Below are 22,506 nucleotides of genomic sequence, written 5' to 3'. Positions count from 1 at the left end.
TCTGTGTGATGTTACAGGTAACAGTTTCCCTGCCTGGTGCACAAGGGAGTTCATAGTTATGGGAGAGAACAGGTCTTAACAAATGAAAAGTGCCAAAGGCGTTGTCCTCAACAGGAAGGGCTCTTACCTGTCTCTGACCCTGCCCCAACCAGAAATGTGGAGGCAGCTTCTCTAACCCAGCTGAAAGGGCCCCCAGACAACATCCCAAATCAGGTGCTTCATGGGAAAACCTACGTTTCTTTTTTTTAATTTTCTATTTATTTCTGAGAGAGAAAGAGAGAGACAGAGTGTGAATGGAGGAGAGGCAGAGAGCGAGGAAGACACAGAATCCGAAGCAGGCTCCAGACTCTGAGCTGTCAGCACAGAGCCCGACGCAGGGCTCAAACCCACAAACTGCAAGATCATGACCTGAGCCAAAGTCGGACGCTCAACCAACTGAGCCACCTAGGCGCCCCGGGAAAACATATGTTTTATAGACAATGTTCATTCCCATGGAAGCAGGACTAATCTCCAGGGTTGAAAAGGGCCTTGGGAACTTCTTTAGAGGTGGGGAGACCGAGGCTCAGAGAGGTAAAGTAAGTTTCCCGATGATACACAGCTCAGCAGCAGAGCCAGCGCCGCTAGTAGCTTCCAGCCTCCGCAGGGGCTCCCTGCAGCCTCTTCGGCCGGAGGCAGTGAAGATCAGCAAGGGAGCCCGAGTGCTAAGTACAGAGGATGCGAGTGAAGCATAGAACTCCCTCGCAAGCCCGTCAGCAGGCGAAATGCCCAGGTCTGGTCAGGTCTGAGGTGGGGTTCCCGTGGACAGCTGCTGGGCCAGCGGGAGTCACCTGTCCCGGAGGTGCCACAGCTCACCCAGAAGCTCCAGCCCAGGCAGGGCGCAGGGGCTCTCTTGAGAAGACTGACTTCCCGAATGTGAAGACGGGCGTGTGGGGCTGGGCTGGGCTGGACTGGGCAGGATTCGTGATGGGGACTCCACAGCCTGCACTCATCTGGATAATCTGGGGACTAGGGGGCCACTTTCAGCTCATAGGAGCTCAGGCTCCTGATACTCTTTTCCTTCCTTGTAACAAGTTCCAAAAATCCATTTAGACTCTTTTTTTTTTAAGTTTATTTATTTTGAAAGAGAGAAAGAGTGTATGGGAAGGAGAGAAGAGAGAGAGGTGTGTGGGGGAGAGAATCACAAGCAGGATCCACACTGTCAGCACAGAGCCCGAGGTGGGGATTGAACTCAAGAACCCATGAGATCATGGCCTGAGCTGATATCAGGTGCTTAACCGGATGCTGAACCGACTGGGCCACCCAGGCGCCCTGGACTCTTCATTTGAACGCTCCTGTAGCAGCCTCCATTTTGGGCTGGGAGGGAGGGTGTTGCTTCTTCTCACATGCTTTTGGGGAGTTTGGAGTGAGACTTCTACTCTCCACAGCTGCCCCCTTCCTTTACACCCCCAAAGATGAGCACCTGGGCCACATTCCTTACACAAGCTTTGCCACTAATGTCTGCAAGGGAGCATTCGCACAAATGTGGGGACACACAGCGATTCTGGAAGCCCATGACCATGGGACTCAATCAGAGGTCTCAAGCTCTCGGCCCCCTTTTCTGGAAGGCCCCCTTTTCTGGAATCGCGTGTAGAAGCTTCCCGACTTATCACCCTCATGCCCGAACGCCACCAACATCCCCTCCTTCAGACCCCGCCCTCTCCAGGCCTTCCTGACTCTCCTCCTTAGAAGCCATCCCCTCACCAGGAAACATGGTGAAGCCATGGTCGGAGGTATGCCCCCTCCACCTCCAAGTGCCCACATGCCCTTCTGGGTTCCCCCAGTAAGAGATCTCTGCCCCGCACAGGGGCAGCCGCACTCCTAGTGGGGTGAGGATATGCAGGTCAAGTCTCCCCTGCCCCCAGTGCCCAGAAGTGCCAGGGCTTTGATAAGGCAGCACTGAGGCCAGAGCCCACACAGAGAAGCATTGTTTCGGGACTCGGCTCCTGGAACACACCTGGACGGCGTCTGGCAGCACTCCGGGCGATGAAGAATGCTCTGGCGATGCCAAGACGTGGAAACAAGGACGAGAAGGAAGGACTAGAAGCTCTCCCAGCTCTACAGCAAACAAGAGCTGCCACGAACTCACAAATGGGAAAGCGTCTTAAGATAGGACTCCAGGTCCTGTTGACACAGGCTCTGTATGTCCATCTGTGCACCATGTTCTGTCTGTCTGTCTCTCTCCCTCTCTGACACACACACACACACACACACACACACACACACATGCACACACCCACACACATGCACACACCCTGAAAACAGCACCAAACCTCAGAAAGTTTTTTTTTTTTTTTACAGTCCTGATGCTGAGCTGGATAGAGCGAGGGAACCAAAGACTCCAGGAAGAATATTTGGGGATTTTATAAAAAGCACATTTTGAGCACCAATGACTTTGTTCGGTCAGACTGTGTAATCACAGACTATAGCAAAACCACTGAAACACTTCTTGATTCTTCCAGGCCCCCTGGAAATGCTAAGTCCAGGTCTTTTCGGCCAGCAGAGATGAAGTCAGAGCCTCCGTGCCCTTCACCAAACACAGAAGCAAGCCCCACCCTCCACAGCCAGTGGCCTGCAGGCCTGATGTGCTCCAAGGGGGAAGATCCGTGGGATTCCGAAGGCAGAGCCATGTTCCACGGAGACCCAGCGGTGTACCTCCCACAAGCCATCTTCCCTCAAGACAGTCATCACGAGGGGTTGCCAAGCCATCTCCTTGGTATTCATTACCCTCCACAGCCTTCAACTGGAGCTCAATCTGGACACGGAAAGGGAGAGGGACTCTGGGTAACACAGGGCCACACAGGCCCCCAGAAATGGCCCAAACTTCCCAAAGTTACAGCCAGAACCACCATATGTGGCAACAACTCCAAAGTCTTGAGCACCGGCCTCCCCACGCCCGAGGATAACGATGAATAAGACGGGACTTCTGCGGGGGGTGGAGGGGGGTCAAGCGACCTGGGCAGACAGGACACATGCATGAAGAGCTCACTAATGAGTAAGACAGCACAAAGCAGGGCCTGACTGTCGGGCACATCCAGGAAGCCTATTCAGAGGACAGAGACCCCTGACAGCCACAGCAGCTGGGGAGGTTCCTTGGTGAGGGAGGCTCTGGGGACCTTGAAGAATGGACCAGACTCCAGATGACTCTATTTCCACATCACAAGGGCCAAGAGGAGGCAGGGAGCTCTGACATTGAAAAATAGACGGGACAAGAAGCTCCCCAACAAGAGGCAGCAAAGATTCGGGGGGGACATTCCCAGGTTCTAATCGAAGTATCTTAGAGAGAATAACATTTCTTTCATCTTTATTTTTATGTTTTTGAGAAAAAGAGAGAGAGGGGGGAGAAAGAGAGAGAATCTTAAGCAGGTTCTACACTCAGCACAGAGCCCCATGCAGGGCTCAATCTCATGGCCATGAGATCATGACTAGAGCCAAAGTCAGGAGTCAGATGCTTAACAGACTGAGCCACATGGGCATCCCAAGAACTGGCATTTCTTGACCTTAGTTTTGTCATCTATGAGAGAGACTCATAATCCCGGCCTGTCTCCGTCCTTCCCTTCCAGCTATAACCCCTGGCCACATTCTTGGGGATACTTTGAAGAAAATAAATGTGCCTCCAGGTCCTGGAAGAATTGCCTATGGAAACAGAGGCCCTGACTGTAAGGAGAAATGATGGAGACACATCGTAAGAGGGGTCCTTCTCCGAGGAGGGGCCCTACGCCAGGACGGAGAGAAGGCTCCTACGACCCACCCTCAGCACCCAGATTGCATTAGTTTCCCAGTCGCTGTAATAAAGTACCTTGAACTAGTGGCTTAACACTGAAGTTTATTGGAAGGCTGCAAGGCTGATAAGGAACCTGGGGAGCCCTCTCACCCCAGAGTTGCATGCAAGACACTGAGATAATGGGGAGCTCTTTACTTAATTGCCCCTGAGGCCAAGGCAATTGGAGACTCGCACCCAGGACACAGAGCCTGGCTTGCAGCAAGCCCACAGGCCTCCCTCGGGGTCACTCCCAGGTCAGTGAAGACCAGCTTCTTGCCCTGAATGACCAAAGCCACTTCTGAGGCCCAAGGCGGGCAGTATGACAGCCTAGGAATCTAGGAGCCCCGCACCCATTCTCTGGGCACTCCAGGCCTTCTTGGAGAAGGGCCACCTCAGAACAAACTTGTCTCCCTTCCCCCTTTCTGCCTTCAGGGACCTGGCCTGTACTGTGGTGTGATGGCCTGAGAATGGACTCTGAGGCAGGCCTGCCTCCCGTCACACTCAGCCAGCTCCATGACCTTGGGCAAGCTACCGAACTTCTCTGAGCCTTAATCTCCTCAACCATAAAGTGGGAATGAGCTTCTAGGGCGTCCGTGAAGATTTGATGGGGTTCTTGATTCAGAGCCCTACATCGGGGGTGGGGGCCCTCAGTCAACATTCCACCCCGGACCCCCAGCACTGCCTTTCCAGGCAGACTCCTTGCCCCGCTCAGCTCCTGCTGGGTGATCTATAGTTTCACCAACCTTCCCCTGGCTAGTCATTTCAAAGCAAGCATGCCAGTAGCTTTTAGTTTTAAGACAATTTTGTTCCGAGGCACTACAGAGAAATCCGAAAAACCAAACCAAACCGAAGTGCATTGGAAAAATACAGTGTTAGCATAAGTTTTTAAAAAACACAAGTAAGGGTTGTCCTGGCCCTCCAGAGCAAGTCAGTGGGATGGTCCTCAGTATCGGGGGTCCCTTCTCAGGACCCTTCAGAGGCCCCCCATTCTTGCACTGGGAGTCACTCCCAGTAGGGTGGTCCATGCCCAGAAAATAGTGTGAGTCAAAGGGATTTGAGCAGGGCGTGCTTTTCCCCCTCTGCCCAGCAGGTAATGGCCACAGGACCCCTCCCTGAGGTCTCCACCTCATCCTGGGAAGCACCAGTGCACAGTTCTGGTCCCAACCACGCAGCCTGGGATCCCAAACCCCACCCATCCTGTCTGCCCACTCCAGACCAGCGCTCCCAACGTGGCCCCTGTATCTCTGGGCTGAGCTGCCACAGCTGAGACACTCAACTATTTTAGCAGTTGTGAGTTACTTAACCTCAGTAAAATATGGGATTTATTTAGCCTCAATTTCCTCATCTGCAGAATGGAACTAGTGATATCTCCATTGCCAGCAGATTTGTTGCTGACCTTAAAGAGAATGTATCTCACAAAAATAAACTCAAAATGGCTGAAGGACCTGAATGTGAGACAAGAAACCATCAAAACCCTTGAGGAGAAAGTAGGAAACAACCTCCTTGACCTCAACCGCAGCAATTTCCTGCTCGATACATCCCCAAGGCAAGGGAAATGAAAGCAAAAATGAACTATTGGGACCTCATAAAGATAGAAAGCTTCTGCACTGCAAAGGAAACAATCAAGAAAACTAATAGGCAACTGACAGAATGGGAAAAGATGGTTGCAAATGACATATCAGATAAAGGGCTAGTATCCAAAATCTACAAGGAACTCACCAAACTCCACACCCGAAACACAAATAACCCAGCAAAGAAATGGGCAGAAGACATAAGCAGACACTTCTCCACAGAGAACATCCAGATGGCCTACAGGCACATGAAACGATGCTCAGCATTGCTCAACATCAGGGAAATACAAATCAAAACCACACTGAGATACCACCTCACGCTGGTCAGAGTGGCTAAAATGAACAAATCAAGAGATTATAGATGCTGACGAGGATGTGGAGAGATGGGCACCCTCCTACACTGTTGGTGGCAATGTAAACTGGTGCAGCCACTCTGGAAAACAGTGTGGAGGTTCCTCAAAAAACTATCAGTAGAACTTCCCTATGACCCAGCAATAACACAGCTAGGGATTTATCCAAGGGACACAGAAGTGCTGATGCACAGGGGCACATGTACACCAATGTTCAGAGCAGCACAGTCAACAATAGCCCAATCATGGAAAGAGCCTAAATGTCCATCCCCTGATGAGTGGATCAAGAAGATGTGGTATATATATATACAATGGAGTACTACATGGCAATGAGAAAGAATGACATGTGGCCATTTGTAGCAAAGTGGATGGACCTCGAGGGTGTCATACTAAGCGAAATAAGTCAGGCGGAGAAGGACAGATACCATATGTTTGCACTCATAGGTCTAACAGGAGCACAGGAGAAACCTAATGGAGGACCAGGGGCAGGGGAAGAGGGAAAGAGAGTTGGGGAGAGAGAGGGATGCAAAACTTGAGAGACTATTGAATGCTGAGAATGAACTGAGGGTTGAGGGGGAAAGGGGGAGGGGGAAAAGAGGTGATGGTAATGGAGGAGGGCACTTGTGGGGAAGAGCACTGGGTGTTGTATGGAAACCAATTTGACAGTAAACTATTTAAAAATAAATAAATTAATTAATTAAATTAAATAAAGAGAATGTATGTAACGCATCCAGCATTGCCTGCTACCATAGTAGGTGCTCAGTAAATGACAGCTGTCATTTGCAACACTGGGATTCCTGAGTCTGGTACCCTGCTTCAGCATGTGATGCCAGCCAAAAATGCCTCTCCACCTTGGGGTCCTCTTCCAATGTTATTCTGGTGATAAGAGCCCGGCAACTTTCCAAGAAGCTCCCCTTACCTGCTCCAGCCTCCCTCCTGCCCTGCCTTTGATAGGCCCAGAGGAGCAGGGCAGGGACATGATGGGGGGTGGGGGGAGGTTGTATTGGAAGGCGGGAAGGTACAGAGACTGTGATTTGTCAAGCTTGGAGGTCTGTGGCACCTGCCAAAAGCAGCACAATCTATACATTTTTTTCATACTCCTGGCTACACTCCTGGTGAGGGTGGAGCAAGGGAATGGAAACTCCCCACTCCTCAGGTCAGGCGGCCAGCTCAGGACATCTGCATCTGTATGTTTCCAGGAAGTCCCTCCGACCCCTGGCCTGTTGAGACCATATACTGCAGTCCCTCCTTTCAGAGGACAGACCATCCCTGAGGACGCTCAGTACCCCCTCCCCACCCCCAGCCTGGACGGTCTGGAGACACACAACTCCACCCCCACCCCCACCCCCACCGCACAACCCCAATCCAACACACACACACACACACACACACACACACACACACAGCCCACAGAATGTGCCAGAAAGCAAGCCAGGAAGCCAGCAGGAAGGAACGACGTAGTGGTAGAGGAGAGACCTGGAAGTCCGGCCCGTGTCTCAGGTCAGAGATTACAGGTGCCTCCCACGGACCAGTGAGGGGGCAGCCGGGTGCACTGAGGCAGATGTCTCTGCACAAAGAGCCGACAGGAGGTGGGCCTGGGCACCTCGGGCCTGGATCAGATGTTCAGAGGGCTGGGGTGGGCAGGCTGTATGGGCAGCAGGCTCCCCCAGGTGAGGCACGCTGGGGACAGAAGGTGCTCAGGAGGGGAGGGAGGGCTGGGATACAGTTGAACGGAGGGTGTGAGGCCACCCCAAGATCTTGGACTCCACCTTCTCCCAAAGTGACCAAATTGGTTTGATGTGTGGCAGGGCTGGGTGGGGTTCATGTGCACTTGAGTGACACTTTGGTACTGAAGGCAAAGGATCCTGCCCTGTTGCTCAGGGACCCAAGGGGATAATAAGATTCTTTCTGGAACCTTGATCCCTGGGCCTCGTGTATCAGCTGTTTGTGCCTGAGACTAGCTTCTCCCCTGACTCATCCCCTACCCCTACCAGCCTGGCCGACACTGGGTGCCCTGGCTGCCTACAGAGGCCCAATCCTGCCCCCTGTGGGTGGGTGTGCCTCTCGGGCCGGCTTACTACTCCTCTATCTCCAACCTCACATCTTAAGCACCAAAAAGAAGGCACTGTAGCCTTCCAGCCTGGGGGTATTTGAGGAGGGGTGGATGGAGCAAGGGAGGGCAGGTCAGTTGGCAAGTTCAGGCAGACGACGCAGGTAGCGAGGGAAGCGTCAGACGGTGCCCTCCCCGTGCCCAGGGAGGCCGCAGCCAGGGCCTGGCCCCACGTACCTTTCCTATGTGGTCTGTGTCGTAGCACTTCAGACTGTGGGCTGCTGTCCCCTGAAGTGCATTGGTATGCTTCCTGCCCTGGGCATATGTGAACATATGGTATACACAAACTTAAGAGGGGTAGGCCACTTTTAACAATGCACACTTCAGCCTTAGCTGAAGTATTAGCTGACCCCTGCTAGAACTATATTCCAGAATGTTCCCTCTGTTCTCTTCTGTCCCCATGCCCTGGCTTTAACTATACTATTTACACTTCCAATGTCTATAACATTGACACTCTACCATAGCCATAATTCCCACAGCTGTCTACGATCAATTCTACTTTTAAATTGATTCAGTCTGTTTGCAACAGTGAAACTATGTTTCATGCCTTATTTTAATGAATCTTTTTAAAATGTTTATTTACTTATTTTAAGAGGGGGTGAGAGAGCGTGCATGAGCGCGAGCAGGGGAGGGGTAGAGAGAAAGGGAGACAGAGAATCTCAAGCAGGATCCACGCTGTCCGCACAGAGCCCAGTGCAGGGCTCAAACCCATGAACCATAAAATCATGACTGGAGCCGAAACCAAGAGTTGGTCGCTTAACCAATTGAGCCACCCAGGTGCCCCATTAATCTTTTGGTTGATTGAACATTTTTTGGTAGTATATTTCTATCTGCACTATGTTTCCCAATAATGCTTCAAGTACATTGAAGAGACACATCCTTATTTTTTGAGTAGCACCGCAGCACTGTGGCCTCATGCAGCAGTTTCTTGATGACAGTGGTGGTGGGGGCAGAAGAGAAGGCAGAAGAGGAGATGTGGATGAAGAAAAAATAGAAGTGGGGGAGTCTGCAGGACCTCAGTGGGTATCACAGAGCATCTCCGAGAATCCTCCCCGCCTGGGACAATAATAGTGAGAAGCAATACATTTGGGGGAAAGTCAAAGTAGATATTTCAGGTGGGATCCCAGGGCGGGAAAGCCCAATCGATCTAATTCTTCGTGTGCAAGTGTCTGTAGATTGGTCATCTCGGTCCTGTGACACCATATCCAAAAAGGTTCAAGTTGTGCTTAGGGGATGGCCACACAGACAGAAGTGTAAGATACAGCACAACTTTTCAACAGGGGCAATGAGAGGATGTGCACCATCAGGACACATGTGCTCAGAGAGACACCGAGTATTAAACCTTTTTATAGTTTTTACAGTTTTATACAGTTTTTTTACAGTTTTATACAGTTATGCCCCGTCTAACATAAATCTAGTTATTAGTCAGTTTTCATGTGCACATGCATGCATGCATTGCACATGTATTTTTTTGAGGGCCTTCTAAAGTGAGTCACTGTTCAAAAGGATAGCATGTTACATCCAAAGACTTTCTGTAATAGGAACAAGCAGATGTATAGTACACTACACACACACACACACACACACACACACACACACACAGGTATGTCCTATTTTGATTACCACCTTAGAAAAAAAATAAGTCCTATTGCCAGAGCACCTTAAGAAAAGAAAAAAAAATTTTTTTAAACATTGTAGGCAGTTGGGCTTCAGGGAGCGTTACAAATAGTAACAAACCCATAGTATCCAAAGCCAGTGTGGTGTTGCCAGAGGCCCTCTGGACTTCAGGCCTGCTCAGCAGGGGCCCCTGCCTCCTCTAGGCATGTGTCACTTCACTCAGGGTGTAAGAGAGACAAAGCAGGAGGCTGAGGTTTCTCCCCACCTGTCCCTGGGGGCCCCTGTGAAGACACAGGAGGCGTTTGGGTCGCTGATAAAGACATGGTCTATAGAAGTGAGGGGCGGATATTGAATGAGGAGTGTGAGGGGTTTCTTTGTTTCTTGTTTTGCTTCTGTTTGATTATTTTAAAGCAGATACCATCTCTGAGAGGGGGCAAAGAGCGGTCCAGCCTCTTGCTCGCCTCGGTTATATTTTTGGTAGTGTGCCACAGACCCCAAGGACAGGAACAACTAAATAAGTCTGCAACAGGTTGTGCCTGGGCATCTGCGGACTACAGGGCAGCAGAGGAAGCTGAGACGGAGGTGAGGGTATGAACGCACAGGCAGGTGAATGCACGCAGGTGTGCCTGATCAGAGCACCAGGAGGTGTGACCAGGAGGTCACAGAAGCCCAGGAGCAAACATGTTCAGTCCTTTATGGGACAACCAGACTGCTGCACCCAACTGGTTTTTCCACACCTGCTTTGATGTCACTTGCATACAAAGTACTGATCACCAACCCACTGGGTGAAAGGAGACTTTTGGCAGTGAGAAGAAAAGTAAATAGATTGTGTCCCAGGAGCTCTCCACAGGAGGCACACAATGCTTCTTTATAGTTGGATCCCCATAGCCAGGACCACCAGAGATTTCTGGAAAGACCTAGGCCATTTCCACTGACCCCCGAGCAACCTTTTAAAATGATAGATGACTTGCTCCTTGGAAACATGCTTGCTTCGCTCTAATGATGCCCAGCGGGCTAATCTAGCCTTGCTTGTTAATTAAGTGGTGTAGTAAACTCAATGACGGGAATTTTTCCAGAGAAAGTATTGGAGCTTCATGCCTCTCCTCCACTTCTGCCCAGGCAACCTTCGAACCCTGTCTCTTTCACGGAGATGCAGGCCGCTAGCTCACCTGATGCGGGTGTGATGGAAGCCCAGCTGGAGGCTTGCATGGACGGCCCACTGGGAACAGTCAGTCAAAGTCCTTCTGGGAGCAGTCAGTAAGAGCAGCTTCCAACCAGGCACCTGCATCATGTCACCTGGTTTACATCTGATGTCATGTTCCACCTATACGACACTAGCTTGAGATCAGAATTCTTTGCCCCGTTTGCACTGGGAAAAGCCAAGGCTCGGAGAGGTTCATCTGCAGGAGGAAGGCCCCAGGGCCAGGTATCCATGGTCCAGACTCAGCTCAGCTTGTCTTCATGCTGGTTTCCTTAAATGCCACACTGCAGGCTGCTGACGGATTCCTGCGAGTCAGCTCTTCCAGAAACCTGCAGTCCACTGTCTCCCGCTCCCATCATCTTTGAGCGCCCTGCTTCCCCTCTTCCTGTCCATTAGGTCCAAATGCTAACACAAGTTCACTGAGCACGTTGTAGCCAGAGTGCAGCATCTGCTCTGACCTTAATGCTGCCACTCCAAGCCTGATTGATTTTCTTCAATCTATATTACTCCTTGGGCTGAATAGCAAAGGAGCAAGGGAATGATCTGTCGAATAATTCTTGCAGGAGGGAAGATGAACGGGAAGGCACGAGTGAGGGTTTAAATTGAGGAACTCAGCATCCAGCTGTCTTCTCGGGGAGGGCCAAGGTGTGTATTAGGCTACTAATGAGGATAAATTATGCAGGCTGGCTAAGAGTATTTGTCTCCAGACGGGGATTAGATCTAGCTGAATTAAAATTCCCACTCCTCCAGAAGTAAAGCCTCAATCAGGAAAAAATCAGATTCTCCAGAGTCAAGACCGTGTTGTCTTTTAAACTCTGCCTCCCACATCTCAGCCCAGAGGTGTCTGTTCAGTTTAGTTCCATCTCTAAAACTCAGCACTGTGACCCACTGGACAGCCCTCCAATTCCGGAATGTATATGAGAACAGTGGGGAGACAGATGGTGCAGGGAGCCCCAAGGAAAACTTCTGGGCTCCGAAGACCCAGCCATCAAAGGGAAGCAGCAAATGAGGATGAGGAGAATGAAGGGCAAGGAGTTCCAGGCCTGGCCATGCAGCTCTGTCCCCCGCCCCCACCCCCAACAAGGGGCCTCACTTCCCTGAGCCATCACATCTGTGAAATAACATAATCGCCTCCCCACTCCCACTGCACAGGGATCTGGAGGGAATACATAACGTTAAAAACAAACAAACTAAGTGTTTTGACTCTTTGGATGAAGGTGCTATAAGACACTGAAATAGCATGACAGCGGAAAGAACCAGAAGCTGGAAGGCAGGTGCCCAGGCCTCAGCTTCCTTTCTTTGAAAAAAAGGAAGTAGATCAGCCAGTTGGGTCTCTGACTTCAGCTTGGGTCATGATCTCAAGGTTCGTGAGTTCAAGCCCCATATGGGGCTCGCTGCTGTGAGCACAGAGCCCACTTCGGATTCTGTCCCTCCCCCATTTGTGCTCTTTCAAAAATTAATATACATTAAAAAAAAAGAAAGACAAAAAGGAACTAGGACAACCTAAGTTTCCATGAAAACTTGCTACTGTCTCTCCTTATCTTTCATAGTGTGCCGCTAGCCTTCCCTAAGCAAGGACTGGTTCCCTGCTAACCAGTGCTAGGGAAAGAAACTGGGGCCCAGTCAGTGCCCGAGGCTGGGTTCCTGTCCTCTGTGTCCTGTCCAGTAGTCCCCAGAGCCACAAAGCCTGCAGGCATCTCCCCTAACCATGTAGGTGATAAACCCCTGCCTAGGAAACGTCACTGCTCCTGGGTCCTTGGGAGGCTGACTCCGCAGTGTGGCAAGGTCTCCCATCCCTCAGGACTAAAATGGTGCCATCCAAGTGCCCATCTTCCAACAGCTCAGGGGCTCAGATTAAGATAACTGCTTGGCCTTAATTCTCAGCCCAGGAAAAGCTCTTAGAACCCACAGCCAACCTGGACCTCTGAAATGGGTGCCCAGGTACTGAGGGCTGCTGGTCCAGCTAATGCGGGCAGGGTGGCTCTGCCTGAGCTCGGGCCCCTGGGGCATCAGCGGGGCCAAGGAGTGGTGCTGAGCTCAGCAGTCAACACTGGACAGTGAGAAGTCTCCCGGCCTTCCTCCCTCATGGAAAAGAACGCTAGGCTGAGGCCACGGAACCCAAGAATCCCCACCACCAAGGCCCTTAACTGGAGCACCTCGGACCTACCGCGAGCCAGCCGGGCCTCATGGCAGAACTTCTGCAGGGCCTGGAGCCTCTTTGGTCCCGAACGGCTCTTGGGGAGCCTGCAGAAGAGGCGCCGGAGCCTCGCCATAACTGCCCCGAAGCAGGCAGCGGCCGCCTCCTCCCCCCGGCCCTCGGTCATCCCGCTGCTGCAGGAGATCAATGCCTTCTTCTCGCCAGGCCCGCGGCAGGGATGGAGTGATGAGTGAAGAGTCCCTGGGGCCCTCCTGGGACCGGGGCTTTGCTCGCATCAGCCCAGCCAGCTGGCCCTCCCAGAGGAAGTCACAGGCACCTGGGACTCGGGGGCCCCCGCTCCAGCACGGCCGGACCAATGCCTTCTCCTTCCTAGCTAAGGACCTTTCCCTCCACCTCCCCCAATGGAAAACTTTCTATTCCTGGGGCTTTTAGCTTGATAAGATAAAAGTGCCCCCACCAAACAGGCTGCAGGGAAGAGCCTGCGTGGAGCCTCACCTCTCAGGAGTGCCTGTGAGCCTGAAAATCAATGTCTCCAAAGTTCCAACAGACAGCATGAGTGACCGGTTATCTCACTCCGTGTGCCTGGCCCAGAAGCTCGTTAATGGGTTTCTTTGGGGATGGCAGATTAATAATGCGTTACCAGCTATATAGGCTCCTGAGGGACCACAGGGCTAATTCACCTCCTCCCATGCTAGGCTCAGGGTGGGGGAAGAGCAAAGGCTTTCAGCCGGCTGGGCCCGTGTGGAGGCAGAGGGTCAGACCATTTATCTGAGACCAGATCCCTGAGCAGAGGAGGTGACCAGCAAAAGGAGGCAGAAAGAGACAGGAAGAGAATAGAGACTGTCATAAATAGGACGGGAATGTTCTCTTGCCCTAAAACAGCACTCACAAGGCATCATCCCCTCCACACTGACTCCCAGAAGCAACCAAGTCCCAGTGGAGAAGTTCCCAGAGGCCCTGTCACCGAGGCCAAGACAGGCGGCTGGCATGGGACAGGCAGCAAAGCCTTCCAGGAAAGCCACCGGAGAGGGGAGCCTGCTCCCAGGCTGCCCAGAGATTCCAGAACTCATCTGCCAACCACCAGCAGGGCCCAGTCTCAGATGAAAAAGGGACACATGTCCTGTACCGCAGAGGACTCAGACGTGCTCGGAAATGAAGATACATTCACACCTCTGGGCTCTGGTCACCTGGTATTCGGTCCAGGAAGTCAACCTCCATGGGTTCAGTGGTGAGCTCTATAATTCCTAATGCAGCCGCCAACCTGGATCCGCTCCTCTGTGCTGCAGGGTGCCCCCGGTCACAGAGAATGCTAAGTGGTACCCTAGCCCAAGGCCATGTCCTCGGGCCCACCTGGAGAAGAAAATGTTGGTAGAACTCATTTTTCAAACAGGCCCTCCATCATCTGCATTCCTCCTAGGAAATCGGGCTAGAAGGTCCTCATGTTGGATCACCCTTCACTATTGAGGGCCTCACTACTTGGTGCGGTAATAATAAAAACTTGTTTGTGAGCTTGACAATAAAAGCACATTGTTTACAAGTCATTCAGTTAAGACAGAAACACCCGAAAATGGCACCCTTTCTGGGGCCCAGACATTAGTTCTTTCTCTCCCATTCTTCCTCAGGGGGATGGAGCTGCCAGTGGCCCCTCAGCCTATCCAGCAACTTCTGCACAGAAGAGTGTCACAAGTGAGTCCAGGGTCCTAAATGACACTTGGGGCCACCAAGCAAGGGGGTCCGGAACTCCCAACTGGGTGAGCCCAGGCCGGGGGGAAGGGAAGCGTCCCCATTGCATCTCTCAGGGCAGCAAACACGTGTGCCAGAGGACTTCTAGTATGAGTCACAGGTGAAGGGGAAACCCGCGCCTGGATGTCCCCTTTGGGCTCAAGGATCTACTGATCTCACTTCTCTCTCCTCATCATAGGGCTGTTCTTTGATAGGATAGCTACTGGAGAAAGCAGCAGCAGAGAACTGGCAGACACTGGAAAAGGGGCTTTGGCAGACTCTAAAATCTTCACTCCTGACCGTCTGAAAACTGGAAGGAAAGAAAATGATAGGGGTGTTTTAGGAGGAGCATGATCTAGGGGCGGGGGGACACACGATGACCTCTCATAGCCCCCAACATCGAAGCGTGCTGAGGAGGGAGTCCAGCCCAGACCCAACACAACTGGAAGAAACAGCCTTCACCATTTCCAGTGCCGGGGCTACCATACATTCTTACCTTGAAATGCCCTGTTCCTAGAAAGGTAACTCCAGATTGCATTTGAAAATATGCATCACCAGAAGAGAGATTTACATCCCGTATGTCCAATCCTTTGTCTCAAAACTCAAGTTACAGCTGGAATCTGTTGTTCTGTTGAATAGTAAGGCATCTCTGAGGGGTTTTGTTTTCTTTTAAATCCTTTCCTCAGTTGCAGAAAGGACATAATTGTTTCAACAGAAACCACAAAACCTCCAGCTTCCATTCAGCTCGAATGGAAAAAACAGCTTCCTCCAAGTCAGCAAGGAAAGTAAGCAGCGGTACCCAAAATGTAAGATCCATCTGGGGAAACGGAGTCAGAGATGGGGTGAGAGTGAGGGGGTGGGGGTTCCCCAGATTTGCTCGTCCTCAGGCGGCCACTCTGCCGCCTGGGATAGAGCCAGAGGAGTGAGAGGCAAACTCGGTTCGTATCACAGCCGCTGTGCAACCTTTCTTCACCCTAGCTGTCCCTTCTGAGACTCAACCTAATTTCCCTGTGGTTCCTGGGTAGCCTGTGTCATGAACTCTGCCCCTGGGTCGTGGCAAGGAGGAGGCATGGAGCAGGAAGAGACCTCCTACCTGTTTTTCCATGCCAACCCCCCTACATACTCCCACCACCAACAGGGTAGGGTGGGGCCCGAGAGAGACCCTTGTTCCTTTCACCCCGGGACTCAGGAAAACGTTCACCTTTTGTTTAAAGCTCTCATGATTTACACATGCTGAAGCTCTATTTAGAAACCGAACTCTGGAAATAGGCTCGAGTGCAGCCAACTCTCAGTTATCCAGTGCCGGCTGACGGTCGGGCTGGCACATGGCTTCCCCACACCTTGGCTCACCCCCTTTTCTTTCTCTGCACTTCTTTTCAGGGACATTTCAGCATCACTGACAGAAGCAGGCAGATGAATGCGGACGCTCAACTAACTTGCACGTTCAGGGACATGAGCTCATAAGGCAAAATGCTTCGCTGGATCGTGGTGCTGATTTTGCTACTGCCGATTCTCACTGAGGTCGTCCTGGTCTCCTGAAGGCTGTGCCTTCTCCCCTGTGCGAGGGCCGTGCTCCCCCCGGCACTGCCTGCCTCACAAGCCCGCGCACAAGAAACGGCTTCGGATTCGCAGGGTCCGCTCTGAGATAAAAGTTCCCACTGCCTCCACGCTTCATGTTAGTCTCAACTCACCTCAAAACACGTAAATATTCCCATCCCCCCAGGCTCACGGGACACCAACTTGTATCTACGGCCAAAGACAATGATAATTCTTTCCTAGAGCCAGCATCCAGTAAAAACAAAAGACAAAAGGAAAAAAAAAAAAAGAAAGTCAACAAAAGGAAGAAAAACACACAAAAGGATTAAAACAAAAAACAGACAGGCCAAGAATATCATCCTTCTTTTAGGGCTGACTTTCGGTGTGATTTCTTTTTTTTTCTAAGTTATTTTTTAATGTTTTATTTATTTGTGAGAGAGAGAGAGAGAGCAAAAGCAGGGGAGGGGCGGGGGGGCAGTTACAGAGAATCAGAAGGAGGCTCTCTGCTGAGAGTAGCAAGCCTGACTCGGGGCTCGAACTCACAAACCGTGAGATCATGCCCTGAGCCAAAGTTGGACGCTCAACCGACTGAACCACGCAGGCGGTGTGATTTCCTAAAGGTCCACGTAAGCCACATTTTCATTTTTCTAGCAGCATTAGCCAATAGCCACCGCAGATATCTGAGTAAGATCTGCCCTGCCCTGGAAATGTTTGTTCAAGAAACAAGGAGGGGGAGCAGAAGGTGGGGTGCGGGCCCTCCACTGCAGAGTAAACATGACCCGGCCCCGCCGTGGTCACAGGTGAGCGACATGCCCTGCTCCCTGCCTCCCAGTGACACACAGGAATGCACAGACTGGACTTTCCAACACCACCCTTCTTACAAACCCTCAGTACAATGTAAGCTGGAACTTTTCTCCCTGATGCCCTTAATGGGGCCAAAGCAGGAGGTGACAGTAGGAAAATCCTAAAGAAAATCAGGGAGGGGTACAGAAGCCAGGGTTGCCAGACCCCTGGATCAGGACGGGACATTGTTCCCTAGGAGCCTGCACAAACAGCTACCTTGCCAGGAGGGACCCCTGCTGGTCCTCTTCCTTCCCCTCCCCAAAGGGCAAAATGAGAACCCAGAGTCACTGCTTTTTCCATGAGTGCATCTCTCAAGAACTTTCTCTATGCCAAGAACCACAGGCAGGCTAGAACAGGCCCCACATGAACTTAGTGGCCGCTTTGGCCACCATGCAGAGCTCTTGGGGTGCACCAGGCTCTGCCCGTCTCCTCAGCATGGTGACAGCTTCAGAGAACGCCCAAGCATCACCTCCCTCCAGGTCTGAGTCAAGATAGTCTTGACCTTGGGGTGGGGCTCCCCAAGACATGTTATTCCACTTAAACCAGTGCCCCCAGGGAAGAACGCCTGCTGCCTTGTGTGACATCATCACCTTGGCCTCCTTGCTCTTTCCCCAAAGTCTAGAAGCTGGCTCAGCTCCCCTCCCAACCCCGAGATCCTGCCCTGAACATGTGGACAGAAGCCTGCCAAATCCCTCGGAAAAAAACCGCAAGTGACGACATGCCCAGCCATCTCCTGGGTCAGGGCTCGCCTCCCAGTGCCAGCGCCCCTGGCAGGGAGCCGGAACCAGGCCAGGGCAGTGGGTGGCCTGGGGGATGGACAGCACTTGGCCACCAGCATGGCAGGTCTGCCAGTGAGGGGAAGGCTGGCTGCGGACGGAAGCTTGGCCTGGGGGTGAGGGGTGGGGAGCCATGACATCCGCGTGCTCTGCGCACCCACAGCTCCTCACCTGCCCAAGAATATTCACCTTGTCATCCGAGGAATGCGGACAGGGAGAGCCTCTAACAAGGTCAGAGGTGTATTTATAGCTTCCTCACCAGCTTTAATAGTACCTTGCACTGAGCAAGAGTGGCTAGCTGCTCCTTCATGGGGAAACAGAAATGGGGTGGGAGCCTGCGATGGCTCTGTAGAAGGGCCTAGGGGGGCTTCTTCTGACATGGAAATGCGGGCGCGACCAAAGGAGGGAGATGACCTGAGGTGGCCCCCAACTCCTTCAAGGCCAGTCAGGTTCACCCTACCTGAGAGAGCCTCACCTTGTCCCGCCTCTGGCCAGGCGGGTGGTGGATGCCTCCCGGCAGCATCCCTGCGTGCTGACCTCAGGCCACTCTGGGGATGAATGTGGAGCAAGCATGAAAACCCCGCGGGTCCTTCAAGGGACAGTCATGACTGGCCTGTGAAGAATCCTCCAGCCTCTGTCCTCACACGCTCCTCCCACCCATGAGCCAGCTCCCTAGGGCTCGAGTCACTTCACCAGCCAGGCAGGGCCCTGGGGGCCGGGCTGGGGGCTGTGTTTTCCCTGTCACTCAGGGCCTAGCTGCCAGGCCTGGCACAGGCTGAGTGACTGATCAACTTGGGTGGAAGAGAGAGGATCCCGGACCAAACCCTCAGCACTGAGGGGAGATGTCAGTTCACTTCAACCGGTAACTCCGCAGGATCAGCGGGCTAACACACATGCTCATTACCAAGTCTAATTAGGCTGGCAGACAAGTGGCATTAATCATTTTTGACTCTACCTAGGATCCAAGCCCCCTTTCCTCCATAATCAGAAATTTTCATGCTCTGATGAAGAGGGGGGACAATTAAGCCCACATTTAATCCTTTCAATTTCATCTTTTGAGAAGACAGCAAACAGGGAAAAGAGGAAACAGGATACAGCTTGGGGACCTCAAAAGCCTCCCTCAAAGCTTTCCAGGTCTGTTCTCTACACACACACACACACACACACACACACACACACACACACACTCCACTAGGACTTTTCCCAAAGAGAAGACCCCAGTTAGAGCCAGCAGTGGGAGGAGTCAGAGGTGGGGGTCTACTGTCTTCAACAACTCAGCGTCCATTTCCCTAACCTCCACAGCCAAACGTGAGCCTGAATCAATGAAAATACTTCAAGCCACACACTTCAGTGCTGCTGGGTGTGCCAGACAAACAAAATACTTCCCAAGGGCCCAAGATTTCTAGGTCTGCTTCGGGAAAACTCAGTGTCAATGTCCCAGTCACCTCTTCTACAAAGAACTCATGACAAGAGAGGATTCCACACGATCCAGGGGCTGTCATGTGGGTGGTTCTGGTCTTTACAGAGAGGGGGGTGAGCAAGCCAGTAATGAAGTGGCAAGACAGAGCTGGGAGGGCTGGACAAGGAGCCCTACAAGACATCAGTCTCACTCACCCCAGAAGGTCCCCTGCCCCTGAGGTCTCACAGCAAAAGCTTCCTATTCACATCATAATTAAATGTCTATCACAGAAGGGGGGCAGGACAATGAGCCCCAGGGCCCCCCTTTCAACCCTGTAATTCCAATCACTTAACAATTCATAGCTCTGAACAATGCTGCCTCCAGGGAAGATTCTAGACACTCACTAGCACCAAGCAAGGTATGTCCCAGCATCCCTCCTTGAATGCTGCGCTGGTCTCAGGTGTCCCCATTTTCCAGACTTTCTAGTCCAGGATGGCTTCCATATCCACAAAATGAGATGAAAGGTAAAAGGTCAACTCTCTGTGCCTTCTACAGAACACAGGGTCCATAACCTCTAAAGGACATTACCTGATACCAAAAACAAAGGGCAGCCAGCGAGTTTCTCGGGCTTGCCATTGACCTTGCCCTCCAGGAATGCTGGAAATGGATTCTCGCCACTGCCCCTGCCCCCCCCACCAAAATACACAGGCATTCACATAATCTCTCTCTCACTTGGTCTCTCTCTGTCTCTCTTCCAATCTCCACTGGACTTCCTTCCCTATCTAACAAACATGGAAATTAATATTAACTCTGAGCCTCCCTGTTGGCAAATCCAGCATTAACCAGAGTAAGTTATAGACTTGGACGTGGAAGTAGCGGTAAACTTAAGTTAGAGGGGTTTTCACTAAACAGACAGGCAGACAGACAGCTTTCTAAAAGTCTCCCTCAGGGCGCCTGGGTGGCTCAGTCAGTTAAGTAAGTGTCCGACTTCACCTCAGGTCATGATCCTGTGGTCTGTGAGTTTGAGCCCCTCATCAGACTCTGTGCTGACAGTTCAGAGACTGGAGCCTGCTTCGGGCTCTGTGTCTCCTTCTCTTTCTGCCCCTCCCTTGCTCATTCTCTCTCTCTCTCTCTCTCTCTCTCTCTCTCTCTCTCTCTCTCAAAAATAAACATTAAAATTTTTTTAACTATCCCTCATTAAGAGCCCATTTTCTCAACACCCATTGTCAGCCTCCTGCCCAGACAGATGTCATTTGCATACCAGACTCACACAGAGATTAAGTGGAGAGTAAGGACTGAAACTCAGTTCTTCTGGTTTCAGTCCGTCCTCTTAATCACTGCATACTACTGCCTTCAGAGAGCCATATTTCTAAGCCTCGCTTTTCAAAACAAAGATAAAACAAACCAATCCCATCATGGAATTAGATCTTCAACTTCAAGAAAGATGCTCAGTGAGTTTGGCCGGCTGTGTCTTCACCTGCCAGCACTCATTTGCACATCAGAACATTTCTCAACTGTTCCCATCAAGCCACAGGTCTGCAACCAGTTAAATATTAATAATGACAAACAGAGACTCCGCTCATTAGTCCCTTGATTCCAGCTCTGCTCCCTCTCTGGTGCTCAGACACCAGATAGTCCCCAAATGTCTTATACAAAGTAGAATTCCAATAAAGCAGATTTCCCAGGATTCCAGAGCAACGAAACCCATGACAGCGAGAATACTTCCTCTCTCTGCATTTACAGAATTGGTGGGCACAGCAAGGCACCCGGGGACCCCTGCGAGGGCGAAAGTTGAGGCCACATCCACGCACAAGTTGCATTTGATTCTCCTGGAAAGACATGGATATTTACCAAGTGACAGCAGCCCACCCACAACACATCCCTCTATAAATTTTGCTCTTTCCTTTTGTATTAGCACCTAAATTGTGAGTTCCAGTGGTGGAGGGAGCAACACCGACTGTCTCCTCCAGTCCTTCCCTTCCACTGTCCAGCGCTACAGCGGGATGGGAGACGGGGCTGCTGTCACAGGACGGCCTCTGCCGAAAGATGCAAACCACAACCCATTTCCAGAGATGCTTGCTAGGGGGTGTGCCATTTTCTGTGCTGTGTAATCCAGATGTGTAAACTATCTCTATAAAGGCACAAACACATGGATATGGACGGCCTCCACCAAACATGGCAATTGCAAATATGGGGGTGGGAAGAGGACACCCCTTAAAGAGATACACACACCTAACTGTAGGAAGAGAAAAATACACCCCCCACCCCCAACCCTGGCCAGACTGCAAATTTGCTCAGAAAGTCTACCCACTGGGTGTCCAGGGCTCCACAGGCAGGCTTTGAGAAAGAGTGTGTCTCAGAAGGAGGCTGGAGGGCGCCTGAGAGCTCCAAGGAGGGAAGTATTGGGAAGGGAGTTGGGGAATTTTAGAGCCCGCTGACTGGTGCGGTAAGGAAGGGGAGAAGGAGGAGGAGGGGAGGGGGAAGCAGCGGCAGGACACCGCCACACATTAGAGCAGAGTCCAAAGGTTCGAGGGGCCAGAGGTGGAAGGCAAAGAGGGGGCACACGTTCAGGGTGACCGCAGGCTCACTTCAACCTCACAGCCCGTTTCCATCCAAAGACTAAAATTCTCTTTCCTGACCGGGCAGTGCGCCCTAAAGGGGAGGTGTACCGTTGGCAGACGTGTACCATGGGCCTGTACCACAGGCGACAAACCAGTCATTTCCCCATTAACCCTAACAAGCACAGGTCAAATGACCACCTCAATTCCGGTCTCACAAACCTCTGTCAAGAACCTGCAGCAAAAGCAAGAGGGTGCGTGGCATACAACGAAATGACCTTGCCGGCGTGGCCATTATCCCCAACCTGCGTGTGTGTGTGAATGTGTGTGTGTGTGTGTACTGGTAAGGGGCGAAGTATGCACCTGTCAGGGAAAGAGCTATTTGTTAAATACCGCATCATCATACCTGGGCAGTAGGCAGTCACCAAAGCATACCCGGCAGGGGACTAAGAAGCAGTCTCTCAGGCGTCTCCCTTAGTTGAAATAGAGAAGGGCAATGGCCCTGTCTCTTGCCCTAGCCCCCTCGCAGCCCCCCGCCCGCGGACTGCGGTCTTCGCGGGCGCCCCTCCCCTACCATGCCCGTGTCACACTCACTAGCGCAGCGCAGCGCCTGCCGCAGCACCTCTCGTCCGCACAGGTCACACCAGCCCCGGCAGTTCCGCAGCGCCAGCTCGGCGAAGCGGTGCCCCTCGCCTCGCTCCACCGGGACGCGGGGATCCTGCGGCTGCTCGAAGATGCTCCGCACGTCGCGGGGCCGGGGCGCCCCAGGCCGCCGCCGCAGTCTCTGCTGCAGACCAGGCCGGAGAGGGCGAGCGGGTCGGGAGGCCCGAGGCTGGGGCTCCGGGTCCCCCCGGGCAGCCCTCCGG

The 22,506-nt window shown here is 52.1% G+C and overlaps 1 protein-coding gene across 1 annotated transcript in view; it reads right to left on the bottom strand.

Annotated features, from left to right (window-relative positions):
- Positions 1 to 22,506, bottom strand: part of RASSF5 (Ras association domain family member 5) — a 66,495-nt gene that overhangs the window by 43,693 nt on the left and 296 nt on the right. The window contains exon 2 of the mRNA XM_029935622.1: positions 22,235 to 22,506. This exon is cut by the window's right edge and continues 32 nt beyond it. Coding sequence (XP_029791482.1) covers positions 22,235 to 22,506 — 272 coding nt within the window. The remainder of the gene's footprint in view (positions 1 to 22,234) is intronic.

Source organism: Suricata suricatta, chromosome 3 (genome assembly GCF_006229205.1).
Source record: "Suricata suricatta isolate VVHF042 chromosome 3, meerkat_22Aug2017_6uvM2_HiC, whole genome shotgun sequence".
NCBI lineage: Eukaryota > Metazoa > Chordata > Mammalia > Carnivora > Herpestidae > Suricata > Suricata suricatta.
This window is presented reverse-complemented; position numbering and strand designations above follow the sequence as displayed.